The sequence below is a fragment of the Carettochelys insculpta genome, chromosome 29, assembly GCF_033958435.1.
Source record: "Carettochelys insculpta isolate YL-2023 chromosome 29, ASM3395843v1, whole genome shotgun sequence".
Taxonomy (NCBI): domain Eukaryota; kingdom Metazoa; phylum Chordata; order Testudines; family Carettochelyidae; genus Carettochelys; species Carettochelys insculpta.
The window spans coordinates 8,204,806-8,217,205 of NC_134165.1; the positions used below are offsets into that span (position 1 = coordinate 8,204,806).

General features: G+C 49.0%; 1 protein-coding gene across 5 annotated transcripts in view; it reads left to right on the forward strand.

Annotated features, from left to right (window-relative positions):
• Window positions 1-669: 669 nt before the first annotated feature.
• Window positions 670-12,400, forward strand: part of HDAC7 (histone deacetylase 7) — a 241,923-nt gene continuing 230,192 nt past the window's right edge. For 2 of the 5 annotated variants that reach the window (XM_074979489.1, XM_074979491.1), the window contains exon 1: window positions 670-779. Coding sequence is in view for 1 of the 5 variants with exons in the window: in XM_074979487.1 (XP_074835588.1) it covers window positions 761-779 (19 nt within the window). In the remaining 4 variants the exon portion in view is untranslated. The remainder of the gene's footprint in view (window positions 780-12,400) is intronic. The other 3 variants (XM_074979487.1, XM_074979488.1, XM_074979486.1) reach the window with 3 other exon arrangements.

The window sequence follows — 12,400 nt, forward strand, 5'->3', positions numbered from 1 at the left end:
TGTGTTTCATGCAGGGAATGCTGAGTTAGCAACCAGTCAGCATAACGTCAGCTCTACACATTAGTTAACCCTACTCAAAAGGAGATATTGGACTTTTACCTACCCCATCCCACTTCAACCTGACTCAAAAAAGAGAGAGAGAGAGAAAATTCTCTCTGATGACAACTTTCTTTCAGCTAGCAAACAAAAAATTTATTAGCTAAACCCTCTCAGATGCTGCATACCAAATTAGTAACATTTCCGTAACACATTGCTAACATTTGACTCATAGAAACTTGGACGGCTGGAGACAGGGGAGGCAGTGAGCGCTTTAGGTTCCAATCCTTTTTGTTTTTGTTTTTAAATGCCAAAACTTCTCTTTTGCTTAATCAAAAAAGAGCTTTGCCACTGCCAGTTTCCATCATGTTGCATTGTGTGTGTGGTATGAGGGATAGGTAGTGGACAGGGTGCTGTGTGTCCCAGGGAGAAGCCCTGAACAGTTTAGCCAACTTTTCTTCTGCATGCCTTTTCCACCCCCACCCCTACATTCTCAGGGCCTGGTTGGCCAGGCTTTCTAGGTTTGATAAAGCATTTCCTTCCATTGTCATTCTATACGGCCTCTGGGCCCTTCTCTCAGTCCCTCCCCTTCTGCGTGCCCCTCTCTCTCTCTCTCTCTCTCACTGAACTTCAGTGAATCTTCTGATCTTGTGAAAGCAACTGACTCCCTTAAGAAACAACTTTAACAATGAGACCTCATCTTCAAGGGTGTTAATTCCTCTGAATGCAAGGACTAAATCAGGGTGAGTAGCCTGCTGCCTATTGTCCTGTTGTCAGGTCTTATGCAAATGTGTGTTTCTGCCTGCAGAGTAATAACCTTGAACATGGTAGGTGTTTTTCCCCCACTGTGGGTAGGTCCTGGGCTCCTCTCTCATTTCAGCCTACAGAGGCAACATACAGTGTATATGTGAAGGAAGGACTAAGTGTGTGAAAAACACTGAGCACTGGTTGGGATTGTGCTGAATTTTGGATGTATGTGAAAGAGTGAAATGTCACTGTCAGCTACAGTGGACAAGATGCGAGTCTCAGTTACAGGCCTGTAAATCTGGAGTGTCTTGGCTTTCTGAACAGGCACACCTGTGCAACTGAGCAGATTGGGGATTTTTAGCAGGGTGGAAGGCTTCTTACCTTCTCAAAGGCTCAGAAAAGGAAAACAAATATTCTGCAATACAACATGAATCTTAGAGGACATCTTTCTGTTTAGTATTGACAAGGTATAGTCCCCGTTGAAGTGTTTTAAAGGACCCCTAAAGGACATGTACCTTCTTTGGAAATCCCAGATTAACATCTGATGGAAGGAACAGTCAGCTCCATAGTTTACCAGGTTTGTGTTTAAGAGACAAGAAGTACAGAGGATAAGTTATGTGGGCACAGCAGCCTTTTCCTGCTGATATATGCGCATATATATGCACTTCTCTTACCTGCCCTTAACAGACCCTTTCCCACTGTGGCCTTGTGTGCATTTTGTATGTGGCCTAGTTTCTATGTGAGAGAGAAACAAAGAGAGCTAACTGTAAGGGAGGCAGACTGAAGAAACAGGAGATTTTCAGTGATCTGGAGTCTATGCTTCAGAGCATAGCTGTGCTATAGCAAGGAAAGAAGAAATTGTTTCCTATGAATGTTTGGGAAATGATCAACTTTACCCATTGCCACAGGAAACATTAGGGCTCAACATCTGTGACATCTCATGGTTCTAAAACACTATTTCAGGGGCTTATGGTCCACCAAGCTGAGCAGATTTTTGGCGACAGGCTTTTGGAGGTCAGTGGGGAGGTACAGAAGGCAAATTCAAGTGGAGGGGTTAAAGGCATTAGTGGCCATCAACAATAGTATAGAGTCAGACTAGCTCCCCCAGGTCTATTTTATCTGAAGACTTCCACTGCTGCGGTTTAAAATGCCTGTTGTTGCTTTTGCATCATCTCTTGTTCAGAGTAAGGAACTGTAGAGTTCATCATCCTACTAAGGTGGAAGGTTTACAAAATATGATTTTATCAATGTGATGATATGTAAAGACCCCACAGTTTTCTCTGGAAGCATCCTGTACGTCCCTGATTTCCTAATACTAGGCCAGTCCTATTTCAAGAGCAAAGAAGAGAGGGATGGGATACAGAAGTTAGGAGTCACCTGCTCCCTAAGTTGTTGAAAATTCCCCTAATTGCTCCTGGAGGCTAATACTGATCCTGGCTTTTACAGACAATGTCTAAAAGATGGTGAACAGAGACAGAAAGCTATGTCATGGATCAAAAATTGGCAAACAGATGAGTCTCAAAATGTAGTTATAAACACAGAATCATAACTGAGAGGTAGTTTATGAAGGGGGTTCTGCAGGGGTCAGTTCTTGGCTCTAAAGTGTTTTAACATTTTCATCAATCACTAGGACAAAAACATAATTGATAATGTTTGCAGTGAGCAGTGCATACTAAAGAGGACAGGACACTGACACAGAGCAAGCTGGATTGTTTGGTGAACTGGGCACAAGCATGCATTGCAATGTGGCCAACTCTAAGCATACATCTAGGAAAAAGATTCAATTGCCACTGACAGTAACAGTCAGGTATGTGAGATTGGCAGCAAAATGACTGTACCCAGTTGGACATCAGAGATGAATTGGTTGTGGAGAACAACTTTTGAGTGATCACAAGTTTTATTTAATTGAAGCTAAATCAAAAATTTTAGGAGGTCATTGAGTCCAACCCTCTGCCTAAAGCAGGATCAACATTAAATAAATCATCCCAGCCAGGACTGTATCAAGCTAGGACTTAAAAATCTCTAGGGATGGAGATTCTACTACCTCTCTAGGTAAACACATTCCAGTGCTTTAGCACTCTCTTGGTGAAATAATTTTTCCTAATATCCAACCTACACCTCCCACTCCGTAACTTTAAACCATTGCTCCTTGTTCTGTCATTAGTCACTACTGAGAACAGCCTCTCTCCATCCTCGTTAGAGCCCCCTTTCAGGACGTTCAAGTTTACTATCAAATTCTCCCCCCACACTCTTCTCATCTGCAACTAAATAAGCTCAGATCCCTCAGCCTCTACTCATAGTCATGTACTCCAGCCCCCTAATCATTTTTGTTGCCCTCCCCTGGACCTGCATACATATCTTTTCTATACTGAGGGGTCTAGAACTGTATGCAATACTCCAGATGTGGCCTCATCAGTGCCGAATAGAAGGGAATAATAACTTCTCTAGATCTGCTGAAAATGCTCCTCCTATTGCACCCCCATACACCATTAGGCTTCTTGGATACAAGGTATGGATACAAGGATACAAGGATACTGTTAACTCATATCCAGCCTCTCATCCACTGTAATCCACAGGTCCTTTTCTGCTGTAGTACTACTTAAGCATTCGGGTCCCAGCCGGTAACAATACTGGAGATTCTTCCCTCCCAATTGCAGAACTCTGCACTTGGCCTTGCTGAACTTCATCAGATTACTTTTGGCCTAATCCTCCAATTAATCTAGGTCATTCTGGACCCTATCCCTGCCCACCAATGTATCTACCTGTCTCCCTTGCTTAGTGTCATCCGCAGATTTGCTGAGGATGCAGTCCATCGCCTCATCCAGGTAAATGATAAACATGTTGAATGATGCTGGCCCCAGAACGGATCCTTGGGGCACTCCACTTGAAACTGACTGCCAACCAGACATTGAGGTATTGATCGCTACCTGGTGGGCCCCACCATCTAGCCAGCTTTCTATCCACCTCACAGTCCATGTATTCAATCCATATTTCTTAAATTTATGGGCAAAAATATTGTGGGAGACAGTATCAAAAGCTTTGCTGACATCGAGGGGTATATCACATCCATTGACTTCCCCATGTCCACAGAGCTACTTACCTCATCATAGAAGCTAATCACATTAGTCAGGCATGACTTGTCCTTTGTGAATCCATGTTGACAACAACCCTTGATCACATTCCTCTCTTCCACATGCTTCAAAATGGATTCCTTGATCTCCAAGATTTTTCTGGGTACTGAGGTAAGGCTGATCAGTCTATAGTTCCCTGGATTGTCTTTCTTTCCTTTTTAAAAGATGGGCACTATATTTGCATTTTTCCAGTCATCCGGGACCTCTCCCAATCTCCACGAGTTTTCAAAATAATGGCCAAAGGTTCTCCATTGAAATTTGCCAACTTACTCAGTACCCTTGGATGCATTAAATCCAGACCCATGGGATCTGTGTATGTCTAGTTTTTCTAAATAGCCCTTAACCAATTCTTTCCCCACTGAGGGCTGGCCAGTTTCTTCCCATACTGCATTGTCTAATAAACAAAGCTAGTCTGCAATTAATGTCCTTGTTTTCAAAAGAGCAACCTTTAAAAAATTAAGGGACATAGAGAAGTGAACCAATGAACTCAAAGATCTGACTGTGGAGGAGGCTTGGAATTATTTAAGTCAAAGTTGCAGAAAGTCTGAATCCCAGATCAAGAGAAATAATCACTGGGAAGGATTGCAGACAGACTGGATGAGCAAATCCCTCAGATAGGTGATTAAGGGAAAGGAAAAACCCACAAGGAATGGGCTAGATTAGCAAGGGAAACAACCTCTTAGATGTCTGAATGCGTAAGTAAAAAGTGAACACTGAAAAAAGCCAAGCACAGTTGGACCTTGCAAGGTACACCAAAATCAATTAGTAAAAGGTAATATAAAGAAAACAAGGAATGAAGTGGGACTACAAAACAATGAGGGTAATGGTGGTAATTAAAAATAATCTCAGCATGGCTCAATGTCTAAATTAATGTTTTGCCTTAACTTTTAATAAAGGTAATGGGCCGTGTCTACACTAGCCCCAAACTTCGAAATGGCCATGCAAATGGCCATTTCGAAGTTTACTAATGAAGCATATTCAGCGCTTCATTAGCATGCGGGCGGCCGCGGCACTTCGAAATTGACGCGCCTCGCCACTCTGTGGCTCGTCCCGACGGGGCTCCTTTTCGAAAGGACCCCGCCTACTTCGAAGTCCCCTTATTCCCATCTGCCCTCCCCCGACACCCCTCCGGCTGCTGCCCAGACCACTGTCCTAAAGGATTAGTCTTGGGACAAATTTTATATAACATTGGACTCTGTGGGCCTTCGGCTTCGGACCCCGTTTCATCGGGTTTCTCCGGGTGCTGTACGCTGCCTCAGAGTGTTTGGTCAAGCTTAACTGGATCCTGACCGCTCCGGTCAGCTTCGGGCGAGGGGTGCGTCAAGGCTGCCCGCTGTCAGGCCAGCTCTCTGCTCTGGCCATCAGGCCCTTCCTCCGTCTCCTTCGATGAAGGTTGACGGGTTTGGTGCTCTGTGAGCCAGAGCTGCGGCTGGTTCTGTCAGTGTACGCCGACGACGTACTCCTTGTGGTCCAGGACCCGGGAGACCTGGTGCGGTTGGAGGCCTGCCAAGCCATTTACTCGGCAGCCTCCTCTGCCCGGGTCAACTGGGTCAAGAGTTCTGGCCTGGTGGTTGGGGCTGGGTGGCAGGCGGGCCACCTCCCACCCGCGCTTCAGGCCATTCGATGGAGCGCGGGTCTCCTATCCTATCTAGGCATCTTTCTATCTGCCACGCATCCCTCTCTGCCAGAAAACTGGCAGGGTTTAGAGGGCAGGGTGGCTGAGTGGTTGCGGACGTGGGCGGGGCTGCTCCAGTGCCTCTCCCTACAGGGGAGGGCACTGGTGCTTAACAAACTAGTCCTGTCCATGCTCCGGCACCGTCTCAACACCCTTGTCCCACCCCTGGGTTTCCTGGCCGCCCTCCAGAAGGTAGTTCTGGAGTTCTTTTGGCCAGAACCGCACTGGGTCCCTGCAGGGATTCTTCATCTCCCCCCGGAGGAGGGAGGGCAGGGCCTGACCTGCCTACGCACTCAGGTCCATGCCTTCCGCCTCCAGGCCCTGCAGAGACTCCTTAACAGCAATAGTGCAGATAGTCCGGCATGGAGCACGCTGGCGCATGCTTTCCTCCGTCGCTTCTGAGGGCTCCGATACGACCGGCAGCTCCTTTATTTGCCTTTGAGAGGCCATCCGCGAGACCTCTCAGAGCTGCCGGCCTTCCACCAGCACCTCCTCCGCACCTGGCGGCTGCTCTCAGTCTCCAGGTCTTTAGGGGCCTCCGCGGGAGAATACCTCCTCGTGGAGCCCCTGCTACACAACCCGTACCTCCGTGTGCAGGCGGTGGAGTCCCTTGCGGTGTGCCGGAGGCTGGTCCTCGGTAGAATCACCAGGATTGGAGACCTCCTGGACTACAGCCGGGGAGACTGGATGGAGGCCCCGGTGCTCACCCGGCGCATGGGGCTCTCCATCCTACATTCTCCCCGGCGCGTACTCAAGGAGGTGGAGGCCGCCTTCCCACCCGCTGCTCACATCTACCTGCGCCGGGTCTTGTGAGAGGGTGCACCCCGCCCCCCTCTCACTCCGGGCCCTCCGGATCTCTCCGTAGGCCCCTGGCTCTGTGAGCCTTCCCACCCCACTTCCCTGCATCATCCCAGCCAGCTGCACGCCTTGCAGCTGGTCCCCTTTCAAACTGCGCCCCGACATCATCTGTACACGCTCGTGCTTCACACGCTCCACTATCCCACCCTCATGTCCCGCCCAGACCACAAGTGGTGGGACCTTCTACCATCTTCGGAGGGTTGGGAGCCCCGGTGGGCCAGGCTTCATTCTTCCCTGGTCCCGCGGCCTGCCGGGGACATCAGCTGGAGAATCCTGCATGGGGCAGTGAGCACGGGCGTGTACCTGGCACGGTTCACCCCTCTCCCGGATACCTGTTCCTTTTGTGGCATGAGGGAGACCCTGGCACACATTTACATCGAGTGTGTCAGGTTGCAGCCCCTCTTCCGGCTCCTCCAGAACCTCCTGCTGAGGTTCTGGCTGCACTTCTCCCTGCACCTCCTCATTCTAGCACACCCCATCCGTGGCCCCACTAAGTTGTGGGACCTCCTCATCAGCCTCCTCCTGGCTATGGCCAAGGTAGCCATTTATAACACTCGGGAGAGGAGGCTGGCAGGGGGGAAGCCTGCGACTGTGTGACCTATTTCCGCTCCACTCTCCGCTCACAAATCCGGGCAGAGTTCCTTTGGGCGGCGTCCACTGGCTCTCTCGACACCTTTGAGGGGCAGTGGGCCCTGTCCGGGGTTCTCTGCTCGGTGTCCCCTTCTGGTTCCCTCATTTTAAATCTTTGACTTCACTCCCATCCCTGTTTTTTCTTCAGTTGTCCCCCGCACTCTGTTGGGGCCATGGTTTTTTTTTTAATGGGATTCCTCTTCTAGTAAGAGGGGCCTTTTTGCCCGCCCACTCCCTGGTCTCCAAATAGACCCAGTATACTGTCCTTCTAGAAGGCTCTGGAAGCTTCCAGGTAACGGTCTACCGCCGGGTTTACCACAGAACATATTTTGAAATAAAGAGTGCTTAAAAACATATGGGTAAACAATAATTGTTATCCAAAAACTAGATTGTGTCAGACTAACCTGATCTCTTTAGAGCTAATCAACTTGGATTTCAGTAAAGCATGTGATATCATTTTATATAGGAAATTATTAATTTAATTGGAGAAAGAGGGGATTAATGGATGTCAACACTGCAGTGCTGTTGCAGAAGTAAATGTGGTTTTGGTTTAGATTAGCAAGGACATAGCATGCAAGTCAAGAGTGATGGTGGTGGTGGTAATACTGCTCTGCTCAGCACTGGTTAGGGCCTAGTTGGATTACTGAGTCCAGTTTTGGTCACTGTTGTATGGAAATGATGCACAGAAACTGGAAAGGATCCAGAGGCAAGAGAAAAGATGATCACGCGCAAGCCACTTGAGCAACAGGCTCAAGGAACTGGGTATGTTTAGTTTGCAAAAGAGAAGATTAAGGAGAAATATGACAGCATTTGTCAAATACTTGAAAGGCTGCCATATATAAAGATGGAGAAAAATTGTTCTCTCTTGCCACAGAGGGCAGGACAAGAGGCAGTGGGTTCAAACTACAGTATAGCTGATTTAGGGTAAACCTCATGAAAACATTCCTAACTATAAGAACAGTAGAACAACAAAACATATACCTAGGTAACTCGTAGAAGCTCCTTCATTGGAGGTTTTCAAAAAAGAGGCTGGGTAGCCATCTGTGTTGGATGGTTTAGAAATGATAAGGCTTGCATCTTGGCAGAGGGTTAGACTAGATAACCCTTGTTGTCCCTTCTAACCCTATGGTTCTATGACTGAAAGTTGATTAAAGAACTAGTTAAAGGTGAGACTTTAATAGTCCTTGCTGAAAAGTGAACTATTAGGCTGGAGGAAGGCTACTAGTGAAGTTCCTAAAGGATTAGTCTTGGGACAAATTTTATATAACATTGGACTCAATGACCTCTTGAGTTCTCCTATGATTCTAGGATTTTCATTAGCGACCTTGGCATAAAATGTGGGAATGTGCATGAAGTTGTGTGATGATTACATGAAGTTGGGAGGTGTTGCCAATACAGAGAGATGGACCAGAACAGCATACAAGAGTATTTAGATGACCTAGAAAAAATGGAGCAAATGATAGGGAGAGAAATTATATAATGCAATGTGTATGGTCCTGCCTTGTGGGACTAACAACAAGGCCATGTCTACACTTGGCCAAAATTTCAAAAGGGCCATGCTAATGGCCAAATCAGAAAATATTAGTACAGGACTGAAATGAATATTCAGCACCTCATTAGCATGCTGCCAGCCATGGCACTTTGAAAGTGCCACATTTCAATCATGCACAGCTCATCTACACGGGGTCATTTTTGAAAGGACCCCACCAACGTTGAAATCCCCGTATTCCTATCAGCTGATAGGAATTGCGAAAGGGGCCCCGTGTAGACGAGCCGAGCACGGTCGAGAAGTGGCACTTTCGAATTGCCACAGCCGGCACCATGCTAATGCGGTGCTGAATGTTCATTTCAGCACCTCATTAGTATTCTCCGATTTGGCCATTAGCATGGTGTGATGGAGTGGGGGATACCTGTGTGTGTGTGAGTGGCTCACAGAGGGTGTGGGGCTCCTGCTGAGGGTAACCCTAACAACCAGGTAACACCTTTGTACTGCAGACAAAGGAGGAGGTGAAGCCTGAGGGGTTTGAATTGAAACTGGGAGTTGGAAGCAGTTAGTCTGGGCTGAGGGAGAGAGAGACCAAGGAGGGGGCAAGGCCCCGGCTCTGGGGCCCCCTCAGGGCCTCCTCTCCCCAACATGAATTGGACTGGCTGTCTCTGCCTGCTGCACTGACTCCTCTGTACGATGCTGTGTCCTGTCGGCTAATAAACCCGCTGTTTTCCTGCTGAGTGAGAGACTCTCCTGCCTGCGGACAGGGTGCAGAGCTTAGGGGACCCCAGAACCCCATCACACTGGTGTCAGGAGTGGGATGTTCTGCACCCTGAGGATGGAGCATTCAGCAGTAAGTGACCGGGGCCCCGGAAGAAGTGGGGCCTGCGAGACCCAGGTGTGCTGAAGGGCAGTGAGGTGCAGTTCCCCAAGGCGGAGGGGCCTGCGGCCAAACCCAAGCAACTGTGGTCGTGGTTCTCGAGAGGGGGTGTCACACCCGGGGAGGGGTTACTCCTGGGAATCTGTTGGAGTCGGTCCCAGAAGGTGGAGGGGCCGAGAGCCCAACCCCCAGGAACAAGTGACCCCTGAGGAGGCTGACGCTGAATGAGTCTTTCCCAAGACAGTGTGCTCATGGTCCCTGAGAGCGGGTGTCACACTGAAGAAGGGGTTCCGCTGGGAGTCTGTTGGAGTCGGTCCCAGAGGGCAGAGGGGCCTACGGCCTAACCCTGGGCAGCTTGTGACCCGCAAGAAGCCTGGCACACTGAAGGGATTCTTCCAGGAATCGTGGGGTGCAGAGGGTATCAGCCTGAGAGCCTGCAACCACGCTGAGCAACTCCGCTGTGAAGTGGCAGCACCTGGAAACCGAATTGAGATTAAAGAAGCTGGACAAGGCAGCGTGGATGTGCAGTGGCGGAGCTGAGGGCTGGGGATAATCCTGCAGAGGTGAGCCTGGATCAGGGCAGGGAACCCTGGACTGCATGGAGTTCTGAACCGAGTGGCCTGCCGCAGCTCAAGGAGGGAAGGAGCGATTCCAACCCATCATCTACTAGTGGCCAAGACAGACCTGCGAAGAGTTTTCCAGGCCTGGGCCAAGGAAGGTGCCTGTGTGTCTGTGCAGGAAAGCAGCTGATCCACTGGGAATGGCAAGTTGTCTGTGAGAGAAGCTGCTTCACCTTCTGTGTGTGTGTGTGTGTGTGTGTGTGTGTGTGGAGACCAGCCGGGGGGCTGGGACAAAGGAGAGAGTGTCTCCCATTGTCTGTCTGTGTTGAACAGCAGCAGCAGCCTGGGGAGAGAGCAGAGCCTGCGTTTGGAAAAGGTGCCAATGAGGAAACTAGCCCATTGTCTGAGGAGGATTCCCCAGCCTAGGGTGGCTGGAGAAGGATCCACCAGAAAAGAGCATTCCAGGTGTGTCTCTGAATCCAGCCATGGGGGCTGGAGCAGAGGGAATGGCTCTGGGATGGGCAGGTGGTATCCCTGCTAAGGACACTGGTCCTTGGTGCAAGAAAAGTGCTTCTGCTTCTGGGGAAGTGAATCCTTTGCCTGAGCCTGTGGGGGCTCGAGATGGAGCCAAGATCCCAGAGCTGGATCTGAGGGCAGCTGAAGCCCAGATGGGAAGTGGGCCTACCTCTGTGTCTCTCAGGGGGGATGATGCTTTAACTCGGTCTGATCCAGTTAGTATCATCAGGGAATCCCAGAGACCAAACGATTCTGGTACTTGTTCTTTGCCTGATGCTGAGGTGTTACTGGGAGGGGGTGAGAGAACTCTGTCCTACCAGAGTCATCCTCTCGCCAGGACACAAGAACAGATGGGCAATGAAGTTACGCTGAGTGATAACGATAAAGGACCTGGTAGCAGAAGGGAGGAAAGGGACCCTGACCTTCTGTCCGGTGGTACTGGCTGTCTGCCTGGAGGGGGATTACATGGGAATCTGCCTAATGGGCCAGAAGTGATCCTGGGTGTAGGTGAAACCCAGGAGCTGGTTGTGGCTCAAGGGAGCAGTGCCCCTGTGAAGCCAGACAGGGGTGAGTTGTTGTTTGGGGGAGCTCTTGAGGAAAAGAATTTCCCTGAAACTTTTCCTGACCCGTCTGTGGGGACTGCAGAAAATGGGAGTGAGGTGGAGGAGAGTGAACAGGAAAGGTGCTTGTCTGTAAGCACCAGAGCAACCCTTTGCCTGGGGAGAAGTTTGTTTCAGCTCCTGGTGGCCAGGACCTGCCTGAGTATGAAACCACTGGCTGTGCTCTGCAAGGGTCCAAAGCAGGCAGGGTAAAAGTTTCTCAGGAATTGGAAGTTGATGCAAGTAAAGTAAAAACTATCAGGTAGTGTAAGCAGCCCTGTAAGAACCAAGTAAAACAGCTGCACAGTCAGTCTCTGTAGAATGCAGGAGAGGGCCAGCAATTCCCCATCTCCAGATGGTGAAAACACTTATATTCTTATACTGGACTCCACTTCTGATTCCATGGGGAGGCAGTAGTTGGAGGGGGAAGGACAAAGGAGCTGTGGTCCTGGTGGGCCAGTAAGGGATAAACAGGAATTCCTCCATGTGGATTCTGCGTCTGGGACTCACAAAACAACTCTCAAAAAGCAGTTTGGTTTGCAAATTTCCAGGCTGGCTGGGAGGGGGCCGTCTCCCTGAGATCATCAATGGCCCAGCTCTTGTTAGAAGGGAGGGCACAGCCAGAGAGATCAAATTTCCACCCCAGGGGGCAAAAGAGAAGATTAAAACTTAATGGTGCTAAAAAAGGCCTCAGCCATTTATCCCCAAAATACCAAATTTTCAAGGATGTTGCACAAAGGTTGTGGTCTACCAAAGAGCAACGTAAATGTGCAGTTGCAATGGGGTTGTTCTGTTACTCATGCTAACTGTTGTAACCAAGGGGTGCTGCTACCAAAAGCTGTAAAATTGTACCATGTACTAAATGTTTGGAAAAAGCCATGTAACATAATGACATTAATGTAAAAGCATGAGTTGTATGTTGAAGAAGTCTGTAACTCTGAAATGTCACCATTGTTCCCTGTAACTAGTCTTGCAACCTCTCACATAAGAAGGAACATTCCAAACCTATTGTGTGGCATGGAAGGGGAAACTGAGGCACACAACCATTTTGGTGGTCTGGCTAAATGCCAAAGGTGGAAGCATTTGTACCTTCCTTTACTGGACTGTAACTGAATTCCAAACATTGGCTGAAGCAGCTGTATGAACTGGTGGTCAGACAGGGCAGGGCCCAGACTAAAAAAAACCTATTTAATCTGTTGGTGCTGCAGCATCTGTATGGGCTCTGCCTGCTCGACTTGAGAACATGGCTAATGGACCAGAGACAGAAGCAGGGAGAACAACC